Source organism: Pempheris klunzingeri, chromosome 6 (assembly GCF_042242105.1).
Source record: "Pempheris klunzingeri isolate RE-2024b chromosome 6, fPemKlu1.hap1, whole genome shotgun sequence".
Lineage (NCBI taxonomy): Eukaryota > Metazoa > Chordata > Actinopteri > Acropomatiformes > Pempheridae > Pempheris > Pempheris klunzingeri.
In genome coordinates this window covers 14,573,878-14,596,829 of record NC_092017.1, presented here as the reverse complement: position 1 = coordinate 14,596,829, position 22,952 = coordinate 14,573,878, and the positions used below count along the sequence as shown (strand labels likewise).

The 22,952-nt window shown below is 41.3% G+C and overlaps 1 protein-coding gene across 7 annotated transcripts; it reads left to right on the top strand.

Annotated features, from left to right (window-relative positions):
• The first annotated feature begins 2,812 nt into the window (after positions 1-2,812).
• zfr2 (zinc finger RNA binding protein 2) lies at positions 2,813-22,659 on the top strand. Of its 7 annotated transcripts, none has more exons than XM_070832039.1 (19): positions 2,813-2,878; positions 5,988-6,228; positions 6,608-6,722; positions 8,192-8,419; positions 9,238-9,563; positions 9,838-10,026; positions 10,285-10,525; positions 11,805-11,992; positions 12,186-12,305; positions 13,008-13,171; positions 13,802-13,928; positions 14,025-14,230; positions 14,678-14,846; positions 16,092-16,266; positions 18,813-18,901; positions 19,401-19,496; positions 19,869-19,980; positions 20,524-20,621; positions 20,919-22,659. In XM_070832039.1, the coding sequence occupies exons 1-19, from the start codon at positions 2,826-2,828 to the stop codon at positions 21,090-21,092; spliced, it is 3,111 nt and encodes a 1,036-aa protein (XP_070688140.1). In that variant the 5' UTR covers positions 2,813-2,825; the 3' UTR covers positions 21,093-22,659. The 7 variants fall into 7 exon arrangements, 6 of the variants coding, with proteins under 6 accessions (XP_070688140.1, XP_070688138.1, XP_070688141.1 ...); XM_070832037.1 differs by having other exon boundaries at positions 5,988-6,243; positions 8,195-8,419; XM_070832040.1 differs by having other exon boundaries at positions 5,988-6,243; positions 13,008-13,153.
• Positions 22,660-22,952: the final 293 nt, after the last annotated feature.

Below are 22,952 nucleotides of genomic sequence, written 5' to 3'. Positions count from 1 at the left end.
TAATGCTAAAATCCACATGCATTATCACAACACAACAGTGACACATTAACATCAGAAGCAGGGGTCTTGTTTTGGCTGGTGAACTGCATGAGAGGTGTACAGTGGATATCTGATCTGAACTAAAGTCCTCCTCTCTTTGTACTTCTCCTCTCAAGCATAAAATTCAGAGTGTCTGATTGACAGAGGATTCCCAGGTCTGTGATGGAGGTTATTATTAGAAACAGAGACTGTGAGGAAAGGCGGGCATTGTAAGTGCTTTTCTGGGTGGCAGTGGAGCTGTTCAGAGCGTTTTAAGTGCAACAAAAAGACAACTGTGGGAAATTAAAATACACCAAACCTGGTGTGATCCTGAGAAATAATGCAACAAGGGTTCATGTGATATAATTAAAAGAGTGGTTTTGGCAGTGAGACTCGTGGCTGAGTATAAACTGGTAGACAGCCAAGTCTCATGTAGAGGAAATAATTCATTTGTACAGGCCATATTCTACACATGAACAAAGAGAGTGTATCATGAAGTCAAACACACCAACATATCACACACATATTTGTAGCAGGTCACATATAATCCAATGTGACAACACCCCGAAAAAGAAAGCAGCGCTGTGTGGTGCACGCTGTCAGTTCAGAGGAGGACAGAATAAATAATTTATCATCACTTATCAAGGAGGTTTCCTTTTTGTCACACTGTGTTTGAAAGGTTGAGACATCGTGAATGTATGTAACTGTGAGTGAAACTATTCCAATAACCGTATAATGAAGATTTCTGCAAAACACTGTTGTGGAGAAAATGACCTTCACCTAAAGACGTTACCCATTACACATAGATGCAAAATGAATCACCAACAAATGTGCAGCACATTAGAGTAAAATGGCCTCACAGCCTTTCTAGGTCATCCCAAATTTACCAGCCAATAGGAGAAAAAACTGAATGGATTTCATGTGTTTGTGGACAATCAAATGTGCATGCAGACAGTCTAAGGTGTCTGTCGTGTGCAGTGAGCAGGATAGGAATATGAGGACGTTAAGTCAGTGACGATACTCACATGAGCGGTGTGAGATCCCCTCAAAGCCTCTTGCTGGTCCGTGTCTGTGTGTCCTCCCTCCTCCTCAGTCACAGATGCAAAGATTCAAGAGGAGAAAGTCCTGATCCTGCACACCAACAGGAAAGCAGGGTTCAGGCTGAAATTTCTCCTCTTTCTGGCTCTCTCACTCATTCACATGCACACACACACACTCATGCACAGATACAATCATACAGTGTCCTCGATATCAGCCGCTAGCCAGCAGCAGGTGTCTGGAGACAGGGGCCACCTCTGTGCTGGACTCCCCCTCTTCTCCTCCGCCTCTGGCCACCTTTGTTGGGGAAAGACTGGCCGTGAAGAGCGAGCCGACAGCCTGCCTCTCAGCTCCTACGTCCACACCACCAAGACACAAAATTCCTTTAATCAGAAATGCATCTGCTCTGGCATCATGATCTCTCTTTCTCTACCTCCCCCTTTTCTGTGCTGGTAAATCCAAATACCTTTGGTGTATCTTTGCCCACTCCTAGATATCAAGTAAAAGCCTATTTTCAATTTCCTCTGCATCCAAATTGCTCCATGGAAGCAGCTTATTTATCCTAACCTGAGGGGAGAAAGAGCCCCGGTCTATGTGTCCCTTCACTCCATTAAATAATCCTGCCGTTGTTTTCAGTGGTCCTCTATGTGGCTGCTGTTCCCTGGCAACAGCATCTCTCTATCCACCCATAGCTTCTCCCCTCCTTCTCCATCTCCTCACCCCAGTCTCTTTCATACCCACAACACCCCAACTCTCCCCTCCCGCATCAATTATTCAGTCCAATACTTCACTTGCATCCAACCAATCATATCACCCCTACCCAGTTTCCCAGCATAGTAAGCTCTTTTCTGTATGCTCAGGCATCTTTCTACGATTTTATTTGTGCCCCAGATGGGAGAACTAATCCTACAATCCACACTAGTAATTATACATAGGTTGATATTTTTATCTAGGATTTTTACACTCTTTAGATGTACAGCATCATGTTGTCCTCTGCTCCTGAGGTGGTGCATTTAAGGTCGTTTATATCTTATTAGCTAATTGGAGGATACTGACTGCCAGTCAGTATAACATCACACTGACTCAGGAGCTCCATGTGATGTTGGCTTTAGTTGGGTTTGCATTAGATTGAATTTTTAGCAGGGGTGACTGACACACACACACACGTGACAGATTCACCTTGGGCAAAGCGAGAGGATTCACTTCGATCTATTTCCGTCTTCGCGCTAACCCCGTTTTCAGGGTTGCATTCCTCATTTTTAAATCAGGTTTTAAAAAATGACGAAAAGCTTTTTTGCGTTGTCCGTGTCATTTATGAATGAAGAATGAAAACAAAATATAATAGAGACTATTATCTTCCTTTCTTCGTTCCTCTTCATTTATTTTCTGTTCTTTGTTACTTTTTATTCAACACTGCTTGTTTTCTGATACCCCTTTAAATCATATTTTGTGCTAAACGCTTCCTGATCAGAGCTTTTTGGTGCGCATGCGTAATACGGCTACATAGATAACAAATGATAAAGCTTAATTTATGCCAAATTTGATTTGATAAACTAACTAAAATAATGCATTGACAATCCATTTCCCATCGTGTAATCGTTAACATCTTACTTATTATGTCTGTGTAAAGATATGTTTGTCTTTAACGCAGTTCCGGTTTAGCAGAAAGTATCCCGATTGGCCGCAGCAGAGGGAGTGAACTATCTTGCTGGTCACTTTCGGGGTTTCGCTGCTCTCTGTCAGTGCTGTACTGTACTGGAGATGCCAAGATGGCTGCAAGCAATTATTTCGGCTTCACACATGGTGCCGGTCCACAATACAGGTAATTCAAGCGACGCAGGTTGGTGTCAGTGAGTCTCTTGAGTCACAGTTATGAGTCGCTGGTGTGTGTTGATAGAGACGCGGTCACCGGTGGGTTTTTACTGCGTGGCGGAGGAGAGACGGGCTACTCGGCTAGCTTGACCCGCTAGTTTGGGTTAGCTAACGTTAGCTAGCTGAGCTCGCAGGCCACTGCTCCCCTCCACGCTGGATGACATTAGGTGAGCCCCGGTCATCTTCAGGGGGGGAAGCTGCGGCTGATGGTTCAGGTATTTACCACCTGTTGTACTTTAATCTCAAACAAAAGGTGAGTTATAGTCCCACAGGTTAGCTGGCGCGGTGGGTCGAGCTGGCTGCAACTGCGGAGGGTTTGGATTTTGGCCGGTGTTGAGGATTAAGAGGACTAGTCCTGGTCCAGCTTTACTGTCTGACAAACAGTGCCTTTGTTTTATTTATATGTGTCGTAACGACACGCTGCCACAAAGGAAAATTTAAATAGATAATTCTGCGATGGTTGAATATTCACACCTGTCATCAATAAGACTTCAGCAGTATTGATTGACGTTTGGCAAAAGTGTATGACAGGTGAATCATTTAAACTGCCTCTTTGACAGGTAATCCCTCATAATTAGCATATCATGTAATTATCATTCAGTGCAAGCAGTGAACTGAGATGGTTTCCAGATTTGCTATGTTGGCAAGTACTCAAGACATCAGTCCTGACAGACAGGAGTGGACTGTTTTCACAGTAATATGTTCAGTTTCACACGTGTTTCTATGCACATGTTTCCCTTTGATTTTCCACCAAAGTCTGTATGTCACCTGATTTGAATTCATTGGTGACCAGTCTTCAGTTTTGATATTAATTCACACATCAAACATGCCCCTGTGTTTGTGCTGCAAAAATACAGTAAGATCTTCGTCTTCATGAGGGCTACGATACCTTTAGATATATGTGGGCAAGAACAATGCATGTAATTTGATATTGCAGTATGGTTATGGATAAAATGAACAAACGGGAACAGCTAATCCAGCATATTGAATATCTATGAAATCAAAGTACTGATAACTTGTAAACTGATCCAAAATCCTTAAATAGACAGCCTTGCTGTAAATCAGTTTTGCCCACTGATTGCAGAATTTCCTATGATGACCTCAAACACTCAACGATATTAAAGGGATAGTTACAACGACAAAAGACCGGCTGCACGCAGTCAGTTTAACTTCCCACGTCCACACCAGCCCAGTTATAGCAAAGCTGCAATGAAGACAAGGTCAGAAAGAAGGGCAACAATGGCTCTTCTTAGCTGCATTTTCTTTGTTAAGCAACAAAATTCAGTCAGAATCAGTTTCCAACAAACATCTCTAGACCTTAAGACACCCCTCATGTCAGAGGTTGCAATGCCCCTTTTGAGTTATTGATTTAACAGTAATTCAGCATCTTTTCTCTCAAATTTCAGCAATTTTCTACCACAATAGCTAAATTTGACTGAGTAGTTTGTTTCACGGTTTATATCGTGATATCACCTGGCCCAATCTGGAGAACTAAAGTATACTGAGTATTCTGATTAACAATGAGTGAGTTTAGAGATTTGTTCTTCATTTAGTGTTTATAAAAGCAAAGTCATCCCTTTTACCCAAATTTTAAATATTTAACACTGAGATGAGACAGAGCAGACAAGTATGTGTGTTCAACCAAACTTCTTGATTTATTGTCCAGTTAATTTTTGGTGAAACGGATGATATCTTGTGCAGAAGTGAGTCAGGGCACGGCACGTGACACTTACATAATCTAATTATTAGATCTCGAAAATTCTTCTCCACAGTATGAGATAATGAAATTAGTGGGATTTCTATTGAGGAGCAATTCAACGGACAACGGTCAGACTTGTCACCCTCAGAAAAATGGGTCCCCTGTCGGTAGTCTCACAGATTCCATTTACATTTTATTGTGCAACTGTTTTTATTTGCACAGGATCTAGTGTATGTTTGTAAGATGTAAAGATGTAAGATGTAAAATGTTGTTATAATTGTTAAAATGTTGTTATAATTACTCTAATTACATTTAGACTCTAAGCTTTTTTTATGACCTTGCATAGGCGTGACTTAATTTTAGCCTTCATGAACATGAGTTCTTGTCAGTCCAGTCACTGAAAGCTTAATAAAGGTGCTGATATCATCAGTTGCGGATGCCGTCGTCAGTAACTGCTGTCCGCATCCCAAACCACGCTAATGTCAAGGCTGCTGTGGAGCTGTCCTTGTCATATTTCTTTATATGGTGATAAAAATTACAGAGGCTAATGCAGGGCTGCTCAGGTAATCGTGCAGTATTAGTGATTATAATGTTGAGTCCATAAATAATGAATCTTTATTAAGATGCTGATGTGTTGCATGTCATTGGCCTCACTATTTTTAGTGCCTGTAGTGACATCACTCTATGTATGACAATGTTGGTCTGCTGGTTTGTCAGTCAGTCCGGTCGACAGTCCTCCACTTCAGTCCAGACTGAAATATCTCACCAACTATTGGATGGATGTCCATGAAATTTCATACAGATGTTGATGGTGCCCTGACGATGAACCCTACTGACTTTGTTGATCCTCTGGTTTTTCTTCTTGTGCCACTATGAGGTTTATATTTGAGGTTTTCAGGAAATAGATAGGATATATCACCAACTATTGGATGGATGTCAATGAAATTTAGTAAAATGTCCTCCTCAGAGTGAATTGTAATCATTTTGTAGATCCCATTACTTTTTTTGCTTGTTGACATCAGAGTATAGCTCAAAGTGCTGCTATTTCTATGTGCTGCCTGATAGAGCCATGAGAAGCTGTAGACTCTAAATCTTGTTTAAATATGCATACATTTGAGGCTTTGTTTGAAGTGTTGTTTACTGTGAAGTGAGTGTGGTTTAAAAATACTCAAGTGAGTAAAGTTATCCTGATGGCTAACAGTGTAGCCTGTAAACCAGTCTCACAGTTTAACCCACAGTAAAGTCTTAATTAGACCCTTTTGTGAAGGTCGGTGTTGTTCATGAAGATGTCGTCTGAATGCCGTTTTGAAGTTTACCCTCTTGCTTCCCTTAACTTTCTCCTCCCTCTCCTGTCCTTCAGTGCCCAGCCTCCCCCAGCCTACTCCCATCCCTCTACAGCCAGTTACAGTGTCCAGCAGGCCCCAGCTGTGGCTCATGCAGTGACTGCATCCTACTCTCCAGCTCCAGTACAGGCAGCCCGGCCTGTTGTCACTGCCCCCTACCCTGCCTATCAGACCCACCAGGCCCCCCCAGACTACGCCTACAGGCAGCCAGACCCCCCTGCACCCCCGCAGCCCACCACCACCCCACAGACGTACCAGGTATACTCGGACACGGTCAGTCTATTTCTGCTTCCCTTATTATTTCTGCTTCACAGTTTCTTACAGCTTAATGTGGTCATATTGGATATAATGTAATGGCGTTTGTTTTGGGGCATGTCCTGTGACTTGTAGCCACTAAGTTACTGGTGCAGGAGCATGGCACTCCTGCACCAACTTTCCTTCAGGACTGTCTCATTTTTCCCAAACACTTGTGTCGTCAGAAGTTAAAGGATACTTTGATTTTACAAACAATGTCTTTAATTCAGTGATATGATATCTGTACTTAAAAAACACTTGCTGCAGTATTTTCTTATTCATTTGAATATGCTGCTTTATGATTGGATGAAACGCTCTCTTGTGATCTTGTGAACACCATCAGGACAACTACAGCTATGGGCGTCCTGCTGCTGTGACTACCTATGACAATAAACAGTACTACCAGACGAGTATAGCTTCGGCCCAGAGGACACCCACAGAGAATTACTACCAGACTGGTGAGTCAGCTTATATTTACTCATGCTGTGTCCAATCGTTGCTCTAGTGAACACTCTAAGGAACAAACTAGGTTTTTTTTTTTTTTTTTTTTTTTTTCAAAAGCACATTTTTGTAAAATGTCAGTACACAGGATATCATATTTTAAAGCCCATCAACACCCATTTTCCACCCACACAGGCGTTTCCACTTATGTTGCCTGCTTAGACCTTTTCCCTGCAGGTTTGTACACACTGTGCTTGATTGGCATCTCCCTCAGTCTCCCGTTAGGATCGGACAGAGCACCCTGAGATCATTTTAATTACTGCATAGAGTTTGCTAACGTCAGCGTAGCTCCACACAACTTCTAGCTGATTCAAAGTCTAATCAGTCAGAGTGATTGAAACATACACTACTCACAAAAAGTTAGGGATATTCGACTTTCAGGTGAAATATATGGAAAATGTAAAAAGTTAATGCTACAGTGATATTATATCATGAAAGTAGGGCATTTAAGTAGAAGCATGCAATGGTAATTTTATTCATCTTAAACAATTTATTGAAAGAAAAGCTAACAACAGTGGTGGGTATACCACAATAAAACAATTTCGGTGTCTCAATAAATTGGGATGTGGCCAAAGGACGTCCACTCCTCTCCTTTCTGTGACTCTTCCAGTCACTCTGTATCACTGTTACAACCTCCTGATGACACTCTGTGACCCTCTAAGCTCAGTGAACACCTCCGTCTGAGGACTTCCTGTTTGAAGCCTCCAGTGTTGAGGTGCTGCTGATCAACTGTTAGGTGTCGTCTTGGTCTCATGATGTCAGAATATGAACAGCATGATGAGGAGGACTGTTTAAATACCAATTCTAACTGAAGCAGGAAATGTTTTGGTCGATTCATGGATCAAACCTGTTGTGACTTTTGCTGTTAAGCTTCTTGTTAGAGAACAGCAACTTGTGCAAAAAGTACTGAAACACTGAACAGTTGGACATGTGCATTCAAAGGTTAAGAGAAGGTCACATTAAGTTCACCTGGAAAGTTTAGAATGTATTTTAGGTTCATCCTGAAATTTCACCTGAAAGCCGAATATCCCTAACTTTTTGTGAGTAGTGTATGTGTGTGTTCAGGCTAACCTTAGTGTGTGTGTGTGTGTGTGTGTGTGTGTTTCTCGAATGCCTTAACCTTTTTTTTATCAGTTTCACAAAAATTATAGTTGACTTTTTGGTAACTAGTGTTTCAGAACTAATTAACAGTGTAGAGCACCATTGGGTTATCAGTCCTGGTATTATGTACCTCGCACTTTTGAAGGGTAATTTGATATATATGGAATGTATCAGCTGCTCATTTGCTGGTGACATGATGATCCTTCTTGCTCTGCCAGAAACTCTCTTGACAGGCATTCCCAGAGGATGTGGTGGATGTTTCAGATCTCTTTTACTCTCCTCGCTCTAATGCCCTTCCTCTCCCCCATCTGTCTCTATATAACAGTAGGGGTAAAGAGTGCTTACAGTCCGGCCCCCTCCACTGTGTACAGCCAGCCTCCTCCTCCTCAGAGACAGGTAACGGCCCTGAAACCTCTGGCCCCCTCCAGCTCCGTGTCCACCAGCTACAACATCTACCCAGTGTCCACCAGTGTCCAGCAGCCGCCCACGCCCATTTCATCCTACACCCTTGGCTCCTCCTTCGGCTCCACTGTTTCAGCCACCACCTACTCAGGTAACATAAGACAAGAGATAAGACAGGAATGTATTCATCCCAAAAGAAACATTTGTGCTCAAGATGCTTAATATACATATTAAAATATATACATAGTGGAAATATATTTTATGTAAACCAAATAAAAGAAGAGAAAAATAAATGGTAGATGCAAAGTACAAAGGCGTGCAGGTACCAGTCATTATACTACAAATTACAAGCAAATAATTCCACAGAAAGGTGCATCTATGTTATTTATTCTGATCATTATTGGTAAAATAATAACCTGGCATTTTGTTCTCAGGATTTTATTTGATAAAGAACGATGAAAATAAGAACAAAGCTCTCTGTTAATCTGCAACCTTTTTTGCTCAGTTGCTAATGGGACAAATTCTCTAAGTTAATTTAATTTCATCATTTGTCTCATAACTGTATGCAAACCCTCTTTCTTTTGTTGAGCACTTTGTACGCTGCAAGAATTTGCAGGTTCAAAGTTGAACTCAATGAACTTCTCCTCTGAAAGCAAATCCACTGAGCGTGTCGGTTCCATGAAATTCTAATTATTTCGCTGTAAAATTTGGGCTTTTTTGTGGTGAATAAAGGAGTGAAGTAATGCCAAGTGGCTGAGATGGATTTTTAAAACATTGATACTTAAAAGTTGCAGCTTGAGTTTCTTATTGCGTCCTTGTCGGAGAAGATTTTAGGATCATCTTTGTTCTCTGTGGTCAGTAAGTGCAGCGTATTGCTTACATGACCACTGAACCGTATTTTTTTATGCTTTTCTTCTCTCTAATAAACTCTTTGGCCTCACTCTCTTCCTCTTGCGCTCTCACCCTCAGGCATTAGCTACTCCAGTTATGATTCAACTGGCTACACCTCCACATCCACCCCCTCCTATTACCAGCCAGCCCAGCAGACTCTCACCCAGCCGCAGCCCCCACCTCAGCAGCCACAGCAGCCGCAACAGCCCATCCAGCCACCACCCAAGCAGCTGACAAGCTCATCATGGAGCAATTCGGGCAGCAACATGGTGACAGCTCCGGCTGGAAACACATACAAAAAGCCGATGTTTCACCAGAACAAGCTGCAGAAGCCCAAAGGGCCTCCCAAGCAGCCCCAGCTCCATTACTGTGACATTTGCAAGATCAGCTGTGCAGGCCCTCAGGTAGGAGTTTATTATGATGAAGGATTTTAAGTTGCAAGAAGCTTTTGAAAGACACAAATGTTTACAAAAAAATTAAAAAAATACATATAGTATTTAAAACCAGACCAGAGACTAGAGTGCATGTTTTAATGTCTAAACATGTCATGTAGTTTCATAGCTGGTTAACACCATTAAGTATCAGCAGTTGTCAGATTTTCTTATATTATATTGAGTTTATTTCAACCACATAACAGAATCCAATCATTTCGCTGTCTGGTTTGATTTGCTGTATCAGACGTACCGGGAGCACCTTGAGGGCCAGAAGCATAAGAAAAAGGAGGCAGCTCTTAAATCTGGCGGGCAGACAGGGGCCAGCAACGGGCCCAGAGGCGTCCAGACTCAGTTACGCTGTGAGTTATGTGACGTCTCCTGCACCGGAGTGGACGCCTACGCTGCCCATATCCGTGGGGCCAAACACCAGAAGGTTGGCAAAGCTGTGATGTTTTTGTTTTTTTTTCTTTATCTTCAAGTGTTAAAATATTTGTAATTATTTAAGAAAATATCCGCAGCTGTAGACATTACTGATGCAGCATGCTTGGACATGACTGTCGAGCACTCATGTGATGTTCCTTGTGAGTTGCCAAGTCTTGGAACAAAACCTGCCCCGGGGATTTGGGGATTAAGTATCAGCGGCCTTAAATGATTGTGTCTTCTTCTGTGTCTCTTTGTCAACCTTGGAAAGGTGGTGAAACTTCACACCAAGCTGGGCAAACCTATACCTTCCACTGAGCCAGTGTTGGTGAATTCTGCTCCAGTTATCACAACCTCGACAGCTGGGAAACCTCCAGTTTCCACGTCCACTCCTGCCTCCGCATCAACCACCTCAACTCCCACTGCGACACCCAAACAAGTGGCCGTACACACGACGGCCAAAACAACAGCACCAGTCAAGAAACCAGCTCCTTCTAAAATAACTGTCATCTGTAAGTTTATTGATTAACTGCTACCACTATGAATTTGATATTAATGTTTACCTTCACGGAGGGCTGCAACTAACAATTATTTTCATTAACAAGTAATCTGTCCATCATTTTATCGATTAACTGATCAGTTGTTTGGTCCCAAAGCCCAAGATGACGTCCTCAAATGTTTTGTTTTATCCGCAACCCAAAGATTCAGTTTACTGTCACACAGGTTGAAAGAAAGCAGAATGGCAACAAGATATGCTACACCTTTAAATGAAAAAGGACATAATCTTGACAGCTGCAGCCTGCATCACTTCTTCCCTTTAATCGTCTGTAATAGTGTTTTGTATGATGCTCACAGAGAGAGGAGTGTTGGGGTCGGGTTATACTCACTCAGAAATAGTTCATATGACGTTTTATCTGACTATAAATCAAATGTGTTTTTAGATGTTTTCGAACAACCACACTGGAAGGTGGAGTGAACAGTTGGCCGTCACAGGGATGAAATGGGGGAGACACAATTCACCAATTTAATAATTGGAATAATGGTGAACACTTTCAGACAGTCTCTCCTGGAAGACATTCATAGTGCTCCACTTTGGTGTTTGCATGAAAAGGGACAAAAAAATAAGAGAATTTTAAGCCCTGGCTCGTTTCTTACCTCTTCACAGCCAATCATAGTGTGAAGTGGGTATGAATTTCTGAATTGTCCGTTGTAGATGGTAATAGAAATGGTCAGAAACTATCAGACAGGTGGGGAGGGGGTTACTGAAGCTACTCGACCATCTGACAGTCTGAGAGTGTACTCACCCTTTAGTCTTACACTGTCATGACCTCTTCATCCTTCTACAGTTCAAATGTAATTTTCAGACAATGGCAGCAGTTTATAAGCATCGTGCACCTGCAAACTTTGCTAAAATGAGTCAAAGTGTTCTGTAACATTTCTTGAAGTTCTTTAAGCTACATTTTGTTACAGTGTTTGCTCACAGCTGTGCTGTGTCATCAAACACTTTAAATGTTAGAGCCTCAGCCTTCCACTTCAGTTTTACCAACCAACAATGTGGCAAATATGCAAATACCACTATATCACTGCTCCCAAGGGAAATACAGTGACAAAATGTTTTTCATGATAGAATTTATTTATCTGTGAGATTTATTAGTGCTTATTTACAAACATTTGGAACAGAATTGGACAAGAATTAGAGATCAGATAACAATGATATTGGTTTTTTCAAACAAATGGCCATATATTCCTTAAATTAGCTCTCTAATCTGTAATATCTCATCTGCCGCATAGCCAATAAGGCTGCCAGCGCTCCAGCAGCTGCAGTGACAGCAGCAGCGTCGGCGGTGGTGGCTGCCAAGGTGGAGGAGCCCATGCAACATTCAGCTCAGAAGATGGAGCCTCAGAGTGACGATGAGGACTGTGACAGAGCTGGAGGCCAGGGCGACATCCAGCCTGTGGGGCACGACTATGTGGAAGAGGTGAGTGGGAAATGAAATGAAAAATGAGCATGCTATTAACTTTAATTACAGCCAATCAGTATATCGGAGGACTGATTTTTGTTGGTTGCATAAGTATCAAAGATGAGTCTAATAAGAGTTATATTGTAATTATGCATCAAATATAGGTATAGGATCATTGATGTTGTGTATTTACCTGAACTGTCTGTTTCAGGTCCGCAACGATGATGGCAAGGTGATTCGATTCCACTGTAAACTGTGCGAGTGCAGTTTCAACGACCCTAACGCTAAAGACATGCACCTGAAAGGGAGAAGGCACAGACTCCAGTACAAAGTAAGAACGCTGGAGCCCCACTGAGCCCACTCCTGTCTGACTCTATTTTACTTTCTTTATTTTTTTATGTACTTTCTAGATCACAGGAACTTTCAAGCAGGGTTTTCTAAAACTTTACCATCTACTGTGGAGCACTGAGACAACAGGAAAACTGCCCGATCTCTTTCTCAGTCTGTGGTTGGACAACAATAAAATGAGGGATTTCAGTTATTCTCTGACAAGGAGGTTGAATGGATAGACTGGTTCAATTAACATACAGTAGTAAGATAATTAATGTGGTCTCAGCAGCTTTTCTCACCTCCAACTCTTTAAGTATCCATTAAATGATGATTTGGTCAAAGGTCATAAATGCCACCTTTCAGCCAAAGCTAACAGTAGTTTTTTGACAGATACAGTCAAACTCTGTGGAGTTTTAGACCTCTAGTAGGACTACTTTTTTGATGAAGATTGTCACTGTAGGCTACTGACAAAAAGATGGCAGTAACACTTAGATATGCAGCAATTCCCCTGTAAAGGCAGTGAAGAAGAATATTGCTACAATGCTGGATTTAAAACATTCAATATAACACAAAAATTGCAAATGTTTTATGAGGAAAGGATTGCACTAGAAAGAAAAAGATTATTTTACATTTGTATGTTCAGGACGATGCTGTAGGCTTTCATTACGTTCGCATTCCACTTGTTGCGTCCTCTCTTCTGCAGAAGAAAGTGAACCCAGAGCTTCCTGTGGAGATCAAGCCCAGTAACCGGGCCAGGAAGCTGCAGGAGAGCAAGCTGAAGAAGCAGAAACAGAAGGCGGTGCTGAAGAGACAGAGAGACGACGAGCAGCGCTGGCACATGGAGATGAGGTCAGACTCATGGCCAAAGTTAGTACCCTAAATCTGTTCCCACTCTGATGTTAAGTTTGCAAGTTCCTATGGTTGGTATTTAAAAGACTAAAAAAGGGGAAAGGAAGATTTATTCATACTGTAAAGGAGAAGTCCTCAAGTTGACCAGCTGACTGTTAGTCTGATGTATGTACACATAGAAAAAAAGAGAATTTCATACCTAATTTTACAGACTTTTCCTGTTTTCTTTACTCTTTCTGACACTGGGTAATCACATGTGGTTTCTTGCTTATTTATAAAATACAGCAGCTAAAGTGAAGTCATATTAATCAAATAAGATGTGAGGATTTTATCATTAAAAACTGTACAGCCAGATTAGGGGCCAATTCAGTATGTTTCCAAAATGCAAAACTATTTTTGACGCACCTGTGATTTAATTGTTGTTTCAAGAGGAAAATGTACATTTTGTAACCCTAAATTACCTTAAACTCTTTTTGCATGGAACTTCTGTTTAGTAATTATTTTATATGATCAACAGTAGTTTAGAGTAAATGTTTTAGTACATTGCTTTTTGTGTACTAATCTGTACTTTTAATAGCAGCCATAACCTCTCCTGTGGGAGTAAATTTGTATTGATGAATGACATTAAAAACCTCCCCTCTCCTGTAGGCGGTATGAGGAGGACATGTACTGGAGGAGGATGGAGGAGGAGCAGATGTACTGGGGGGAGCAAAGACGCAGGATGGCTCCTCCACCTCTGATGAGCCGCCCTGGTATGCCAGTACCCCCTCTACTGGTGAGCGTCACAACAGCAGTTCTTTTCTTTGTTTGTGTACGATACAAAAAAAAAAAAAAGTTTGATCCGTCACTTTATTCTCCCGTCTTCCTTCAGACGTGTGTGCGTCGGCCAGATTCTCCTGATGACCGTCACATCATGGCTAAGCACTCCACCATTTACCCAGTAGAGGAAGAGCTGCAGGCTGTTCAGAGGATTGTCTCCCACACTGAGAGGGCCCTAAAACTGGTGTCAGACTCCCTGCTGGATAAGGAGTCCCCACCTGTTGATAACGCTGCTACTGAAGGAGGAGATGAAAAGGGGTAAAAAATATGTGACTTCTGGCAGATAAATCTCATTTTTCTCTGGGCATGCTGGTAAAAATAAGGATTTGGGGGCAAATTGCAGTTAATTATATAGGTTCATTTGATAAATGAAGAAATAAAGAGAGAAGCCAACTATAAGCGATGCACTTTTAAACGGACAATAAATATGGCAAATAGAATACATCTAAAGCAAGACCTTTAGGTTGAAAATATAACCTATATCTTGGGGAAACGGGCAGTCATTCAGAAAATACGTGCATACATAGAGCTACAGATGTGTGGTCAGGTAGAAAATAAAGGCTATCGATGAATAAAACATTCATTACTTCCATCTCTATTTGTGATCCATTAAGTTGCTGCCAAAGAAACCTTGTGAGCGGGCAGAACTGTGTGTAAATTCAGCCCTGCAAGTCTTCATCTTGGCGTCTGTCCTTCTCTTGACAGCACTGAGAACTCAGGACGCCTGCTAAAAGGTGTGATGAGGGTGGGCATCCTGGCCAAAGGCCTGCTGCTTCGTGGGGACAGAAATGTGGAGCTCATCCTGCTGACTGCTAAGAAACCCACCGTCTCTTTACTGAAGAGCATCGCCAAGCAGCTGCCCAAGGAACTGGAGGTAAGAAAACTGCACCCGTTAACAGACTGCTAATGTAGGACTTTGGTTGAGGGAGGGAAGAATTGTGGTAAATTTGGAATTCACAACACGGACATAACTGCATTTAAAGTTTTATCTTAAATTATTACATGTTCTCTACCTCGCGAATGGGATCATATAGGCAGACTGAATCCTGGCAAGAATCGTAGTAATTGTTTGTTAAACCATGTTGTCAGGTGCAGTAGTTTTTTAAAAAGAGGAAATTATTCATCGTCATCTGCCGCCTTATGACTTGTGTCATAAGAGCTGGTTACAGAGGGACTCAAAGATTTTGTAGTTGACAAATAAAATGGGAACAGGGAACCATTTGATCCTAGATGGTGTTTTCTCATATGCTAGAGCAGCTCATTTATCAGTAGTGAACATGACCAGCTGTCTTCCGCAGCCAGAAAGAACACGGCAGTCTGTCCTCCGCACATGTATTAATAATGATGAACATCTTCACTGTGAAAGTAAAAGTTGAGTAGAGTTCACACTGGCCTCCATATTTGTCTGTGGATTGATGCGCAGTACACATGTTTGGTGGTTCAGAGCAGCCCTGCCACTCCGTAAAGATACTTGTATGTAAATCAGTTAAGTCTGTGTCTCATTTCTTCTTATCAGACGTCTTTCAGGCCGTTCAGTCTGCCACATTGTAGGAATACTGTGTGTCTTCTGGCTTTTGGTGAGATGTTTCCATGTTCACATATGACTGAACTGCTCCGAGCCTAAAGAGAAAAAACTCTAGTGATTTTTTTGTTTGTTTGTTTTTTGGATTCACTGGTATGTCCACCTAAGGCCAACAAGACAGAGGGCTGACACAAAATACAAGGTTGTGATGTGTTGTAATTCCTCAGTCTTCCTCCCTCCTGCTTTAGCTGTAATGAGTGTTTCATTAAAGGTGCATTTGACTGATCTTTAGATTCACTGCCTGGTTATGACACCTGAATCCTACAGAGTGAGATGGGGCTTTTCTTCTTAAACTTCCCCATTGCTTTCCTGAATATTACAATTACAAAGATGCAATTAATTGTTAAGAAGTATATTTATGATAACGTCACCACCCTGTTAAATATGGGAGCTGCCTCAAGAAAAAAAAAATTGCTCAACCCAGGGTTAAAAATGTTAACGGTATTGCCCTGTAAGCTTGCCAAACAAGGCTATCTCTTGCCCCTACACCCGTCCTCCTCTGTAGTGAGTAATCCCAAGTGTCCTTTTAACCGGCAGACATTTTCTGAAGATCAGTATGAGGTGCAGGCTCACCCCGAGGAGGCGAACATCGTGATATTTTCAAGCAAGGAGCCCAAAATGCAGGTGACCATTTCTCTCACCTCGCCGCTGATGAGGGAGGACACTGCTGCTGAGAAGGACAAGCAGGCAGGAGGAAAAGCGGCTGAGAAAGGTTAGAGAAGCCAAAGCTTTCAGTACCAGACAACCAAATGTAAGCAACGTCTGTAATACACTTATATATACATACAGTATATATATAGATATATATATACCCCTTGCTCCACCCTTCCACCTAGTAGCAGCCTAAACTTTGGGCTGAAAAGCTCTTAAATTACACAAAATGAGAGGTGGGACTTTTAAACAAGCCCACATTCAAGTGTTTTTTTCTGTAACCCCTAAAATAAGAATTAACTCACACATTCATTTGTCCCACTCTTTTCATTTCCCCCATTGTTTGCAGTTACACTATTCCCCAATTTCTTTATTTCTTTTCCTCAACATGGGAATCAAAAGCCGGGCTCTCCGACCTTTCTGTGCCACCAGGGTGTGTGTTTATCTTGTGAACACACGCTCAGATAAAACCTTTGGGAAACCATAATAATAGACTGAAATGATTATCAGTGTTCGGATAATGCCCAGGGATGAAAGTGCATCAAACGCTGATACTATTTCCACAAGTATTTTTAAACTTGAGACAAGTTTTGCTTGCATTTTGACCCCGAAACCTGCGAGGGGATTTTGAGGTCCAGTGACTTCCCATTCCCTCGTCCATCATCCCTGCGTCATATTGTGGCATTATCAGCAATAAGGTGGTGGAGTGTCCTTTTCTCGCCTCACAATGATCCGTACTGAATTAACAATAAGATGACATTAGTTCATCCATTGTCATTACTTCCCCCACCATTCAACAGTGAAGATAATGCTCAAGATCATTGTGTTGCAAACACTCCTCCACCTGCTCCAACAACTGTCAGTATTTTAATGTGTTTTTTCCCATTTGGAAAACATGGTAGAAATGTTTTCTGTGGCCGTTGTCTTTTATTTTTCAAAATTTTGTTTGGGTTTGTTGATCAGTGCCCCTAATTCTGTATCAGCAGACCTAGGCAAGCTCATAGCTAATCTGAAGACCACACTTGTGCACATACCACTAAGAACAGAAACATTAAAGACAGGCTGCCCATGTTTATTAAGCTTTTTGGAGGAGGAAACCTCTCTTAGTCTCTATCACCAAAGGGGCTTGGCTGCAGCTAAATGGAAACTCTAAGAGGCTTGATAAATATGGGAGTGTGATTCTAAGTGGTATGGTAGTGTATACTTCAAAAAAGTGGCTTTGTTTTTGTTATGTATTTCCTCTGAAAGGCAGCTAATGACCTTTGTTATTGCTACAGCTCGAGTGAATGTAGAAGCGTGGAAAGCCCCAACGCTGATCTTGGGAAATCTTTCTTCGGTCATCAGTAACCACAGTGAATGTTTGGGACATTTGTCATTTTTGTAAATTTGTCTCAAATTTGTTCTCAAACTCTGTCCACAAACTTTTTATTATTTCATAAACATTTAAATCCAACTCCGACACTAGCATTAGTTTTAATATTAACTCTCTTTATTGGTTTGCTTTCTTAAGTTGATATTAACATGGAGGCATGCAGTATCCCTTTTATATTGGGGAATATTAGACACAGTTGCTATATAATCAAAGTAGCGAAGAGGACAATTGGTATGAACTGAGAACATTTCCAAACGAATAAAGTCCATGCATCAGTTAATAAAAATGTAATGAAAAGTTGTAAAACACGTAGGCTCCTGTGTCAGTCAGTCAAGTCAAATGTAGAAAAAGAGGAAATCCACAACACTCAGAGTTTGAGCTTATTAAAGGAAGATTCCGAAAAGTCTTGATGTGAACAGGTTAAATCTTACCTTTTTAAATGATAATTTTACTGTATAAAGCGTGACGGGACTATTTTCACACATTTAAATTGGGTCTTAATGATCAGTTTCTGAACTGGAGAAAGGTTGCAGCGTATTTTAGAGATGTTCAGTGACTCCATTATAGTAAGAAGGAAATGTGTGTAGTGAGAAGGAAACAGACTTGAATGAGTTTGATGACTTATATTAATCTTTAATGCTCTTGTCTTATTGCAGATATTTTGACTTGTCATAGTAGGAAAACATTAAACAATTTCTCTTTCATGGAGGCACGCAAATATAACGTTAAAAACTATTAATGTTATTCGTTACACCATGTTTGACAAGTCACAATGTCTCTCTAGAGAAAACTTTACCTAGGCAGATGATAAAGGGCTCCAAATTTGTAATCACTGAAAAAGAAATATTTGTGGTTTAGTCACCTTAAACTAAAAATTAAATACAAACTCTTTTCTCTGAATGCCTTGGATTTCCTTCTTTTTTGCATGTGCCTTCCACTTCAGAGAACACGCTGGTGATTGTTGTTCTTTTTTGCTGTTTTCTCCACTCAGAATATATCTGTAAAAACATAGAAACACTCCCTTCCTTATTCGATGTTCAAATGCTTGCCTTCTCTCTCATATCTTCCCCTCATCATTTTTCTCACAAACAAACTGAGTATTTAAGGATTCAAGGAAATGTCTGGTCACTGGTTGACTGAACGTCAACACTTAATATGTATTGCAGTCTGTCATCATTTGGGTTTTGCATTAGTTTGGCTGTAAGTCATGAGCACGTTCATGTTATTTCCACCAGGCGTGGCTGAGAAGGATCCTCCTGATCTTCTGAATAAGAAGAAATGTATGGAATACCTGGCTGCTCTCCGTCACGCCAAATGGTTTCAGGTAAATGTGTCACAAGTCTTTCCTGTCTTTCTGACATGTCATAAAAGGTTTGTAATTTGTGATGAGATATTTACTCAGAAATTGCTTGTTTTATTTTGCTGATGTGTTTGAGTGTGGGAAAGAAACCCATTTCCTTTTCTGTTGCTCTACCAAAGAAAAGAAAAGGTTTCCTCTGTAGGAGGAAACATGTCCTTATAACCAGTGACCATTGGCACTGTTATGAGAAAATGTTCCTGTTTTGACAACATGTATCTTTCCCATTTTAAAAACTTTGTGTAAAAATAATTTTTATCAGAATAGCAGTTTCAGCTTTGGAAACAAAATGGCACAAAAAATGTTAAAAGACCCTAAATAATAACCACAAAAAAATCTTTAATTTAAGTTATGGTTGCAAGAGGGCAGACATCTTTTCTTCAATTACTACGATTTCTTCTCACAAAACAGTTGTTTTGGGTAGAATCATGTGGTTTTTGGTTTGTTCCTGTCCTCCTCTCTGAAGGCCCGTGCCAATGGGCTGCAGTCCTGTGTGATCATCATTCGGGTGCTGAGGGATCTGTGTCAGCGGGTTCCCACGTGGGGGAAGATGCCCAGCTGGGTAAGTGGTGTCTACTTTCTGTTTTGTGTTGACTAATACATTTTTTGTTTTTGGTATGGTGTGAACTTGCTGCTTATGAGTGTGGCCACTGCAAACTTTAACTAATGCTCATTGTAAATTTCCATAATATTATATCTGTCTATTCTTGTGCCATCTTACCCTATAAAAATATATTTTTGATAACCTAAAAAGTAAATTGACAAGCATTCATAGCTCCATGTGAGTGCTGACATAACCCTGTATCAGTTTCTTGTTTGAGGAGATAACTCGTGCTCACCAAATGTCTTGACCAGGTTTTTATGAGCAGTCAAAACATGGGAATGTAGAGGAGGACCTATAGGGGACTTCAGTCCACTGTGTTTCCGTCTGCAGGCGATGGAGCTCCTGGTGGAGAAGGTGATCAGCAGTGCTTCAGGTCCGCTCAGCCCAGGAGAGGCCATGCGCCGAGTCCTGGAGTGCATCTCCACAGGCATCCTGCTCCCAGGTCAGACAAACACACGCACATCTTAATGATGAGAGTAAGTCAGTTCACACGAATAGAAAGCCTCTGCAGTTGATGAACGCTGCAAGATTACAACTCTTATCACTTCCAAGAAAAAGATTGTTTCATGTATTTTTTTTTTTCATAGTGTCTGTTTTCACCTAGGCGGAAATAGTCAGACAGCTGCTATTTGACTATTTACATAAAACAGTATATTACTGTGCAGCTTGGTGTGGACATGGTGGCTGATTGGTTTAGTTACAGGACTTTCACCTTGAAGAATTGAGTTCTAATTCTGTATCAGGCAAACAGTAAATCACATGAAGTCATTTATGAACTTATATATTTCCGTTTCTTATATTATCAGTTTTTCAAATATAAATGTAAAAGGCAGTGTACATTAAACACAAAATGTCTTCTTTCCAACATACACCTGCAAATGGTGTTGTTGACTACTGACACCTGTTTTTCTTTTTTTCATATCTGCTGATTAAGTAACTTCTTCTGTCACTTCCCTTTTAACTCATTATTCCTCTCCTCACTCAGAAGGACCAGGGTTGATGGACCCCTGTGAGAAAGAGTCCACAGATGCTTTGGAAAGCATGGTGCTTCAAGCCAGAGAGGACATAACCGCCAGTGCACAGGTACCCTCACAGGGTATTTATACTGATTCTGATTGGCTGGAAGGCATGGACTCACTTTTAGTGACCAGACAGTAAGATGGGACACCTGCAAAGTTTTTAGTCGCACATTAATGAACCAGTGTTAAACTGTGGGTAAATACAGCAGTGGTGAGGCTTCACTAAAGGTCTTGGTGCTATTTGTGTAACAACCACCAAAAAAAAAAAAAAAACCCCACAACATGGGTTTTACATGTCAACATCCTCTCTCCACTGATTTCCTGTGTGACATTTTCTCCTCCCCGTTTTCTCTTGTTGCAGCATGCTCTGCGGCTGCTTGCCTTCCGTCAGATCCACAAGGTTCTGGGCATGGAGTCGCTGCCGGCGTCCAAGGCCGGCGCTCGCAACCGCAAACGACGACGGGACGGCAGCGATGCGGGCGAAGGGGAGGGGGAAGGCAAAAAAGACAAGAAGGACGAAGCAGAGAGTGCTTGACCTCTGCCTCCACAGCAGAGGCTTTTGCTAGTTTAAAGACTGGTAGAATGTCACAACTTTAAACTTTTCTTATCTTGAAAACAATCTTAACACGCAGCTATACACATATAAATATAAATATAACTGACTGTACATGTTACATGTCTACCTTTGAATTAAGAGGAATAATGTACTGGAGGAGACTGAAGTGTGAGAATCTGTACTGCAATTCCTTCTCGTATAATAATCTCCTGCAGATATAGTGACTTTACAGTGTGCAGAGAGAAGTGGCTCAGTAAAAAAAAAAATCATGAAAATGACTCATTCCATTTCAGTATAACTGCACACTAACTACTGACCATCCCTCCCCTCTTTATTCACTCTAGTTAAACCACCACTGTCAACTACAGTTATGTTTTCTATGATATTCAAGCCTCCAGTTAAATCATCAGCACCGTAAGCTTTATTTCCAGCTTTTCTCTTTGAAGAAGAGTCTGAGCTCGACCGGTTCAGTTTCACCATCCGACTCGAGTTGCTGAACTAATGTCGGTGCATGACATTTGTACACTGAAATGTGTTTTTTAGTCTGTGCTAAAAAAAACAAAAAAAATCAAGGTGGGGTCTAAGTTACTGAAGCTTTGAACAGAGAAGACTGTGTTTAGGCTCTACACACATACAGTACTGTGATGTTCATTGTGCCTACGACAACACATTAGTGATAAGATAGTGTGACGCTGCTGAGCGATCCTCGCAAGCCCTCCCTGGACTCTTCATGACGTCTTCGCTCCCTCTAAAATCTCTTTCTTTCAACATTTCCTCCCAACAGATGTGGAAAACTTGAGCAAGATCTGTCAAAAGGCTCTGCAACACACCTTAAAAACAAGGCTACACTAAATAAACTTGAGGTTTTGTGAGAGACAGAGACAAATCCCCCCCCACCCCCCCCCCCCCATGTGAGGTCCTGTGGAGGTCACACTGGAGCGTAAAGCTGTCTCTGAAGAGACAGAGAAGTCTTATGTTGCACAGTCCGTAGCATGCTGAGGGAATGAAGCACTTAAGAAAAGACAATGTTACTGTATGCAGCCATAGTTTTATCATTTAAATAAAATGCCTAGTAATCTTTTTTTTTTTTTTTTTTTTTTTTTCTTCCAGAGTATGGTTAGCAGAAGACAGAAGCTTTAGTCTGGAAACAGAGACTGAATATCTACTGTAATGATCAAGTAGTACTTTGACTTTCTTCCTTGTGCCTGCATCATGTCGTGTGTTACAAAAGACTTGAGTTGAGGGGAACATTTATGAGTCGCCAGGCTGGTATTGTAATCTTATTTCACAGAGATGTAGGAAGGGGAAGGGACAGTTGCACAAGTGTTTGGCTTAAAAGTTGATGTGTGAGAATTATTGTGCAGTTTTAGTTTGATTTTCATTTACCAAGAGCATCATATAAGTATTGCTTATTTTATTTCTGGAGGATGTTGCAATCTATTTTGTATCGTTTAAACGGAAAGTGTGAACGTCGCTGTCCTATTATTTGAATGTCTTTGTAGTGTTGCCTAAAACTAAGGGAGGATATTAAAACACTTTTAAGCCACGTGTGTCTCCTGGGTCTGGTGTCTGTGTCACCTTCAGCGTCACTTCTTGCGTCGCCTCATGAAATATGAAGCGCATTTTCCTAATATTGAGGAAGTGGGCTCACAGAGAGATCGCAGCTGCAGCACACGTCTGGGATGTGGATCTGTCAGAGCGGGCTCCTGCTGAGGTGATTTTAATGCAGGATTTTGACAGAAAACGTGTGAGATGACAGATGAGGAGGATCTGAGGTCGTCTCGGTGGTGTTTACTGAGCCAGCTGTTTTAAGGAGGAGGAGGAGGAGGCTGTCCGCAT

What these genes read in the sequence shown, in the direction of transcription:
- zfr2 (XM_070832036.1), top strand. Translation starts at nt 2,826, where the DNA reads ATGGCTGCAAGCAATTATTTCGGCTTCACACATGGTGCCGGTCCACAA. An exon ending in TTCTAAAATAACTGTCATCT is followed by an intron (nt 10,526 to 11,804) that starts GTAAGTTTATTG and finishes TCTGCCGCATAG; the next exon opens with CCAATAAGGCTGCCAGCGCT. An exon ending in GGCACGACTATGTGGAAGAG is followed by an intron (nt 11,993 to 12,185) that starts GTGAGTGGGAAA and finishes TGTCTGTTTCAG; the next exon opens with GTCCGCAACGATGATGGCAA.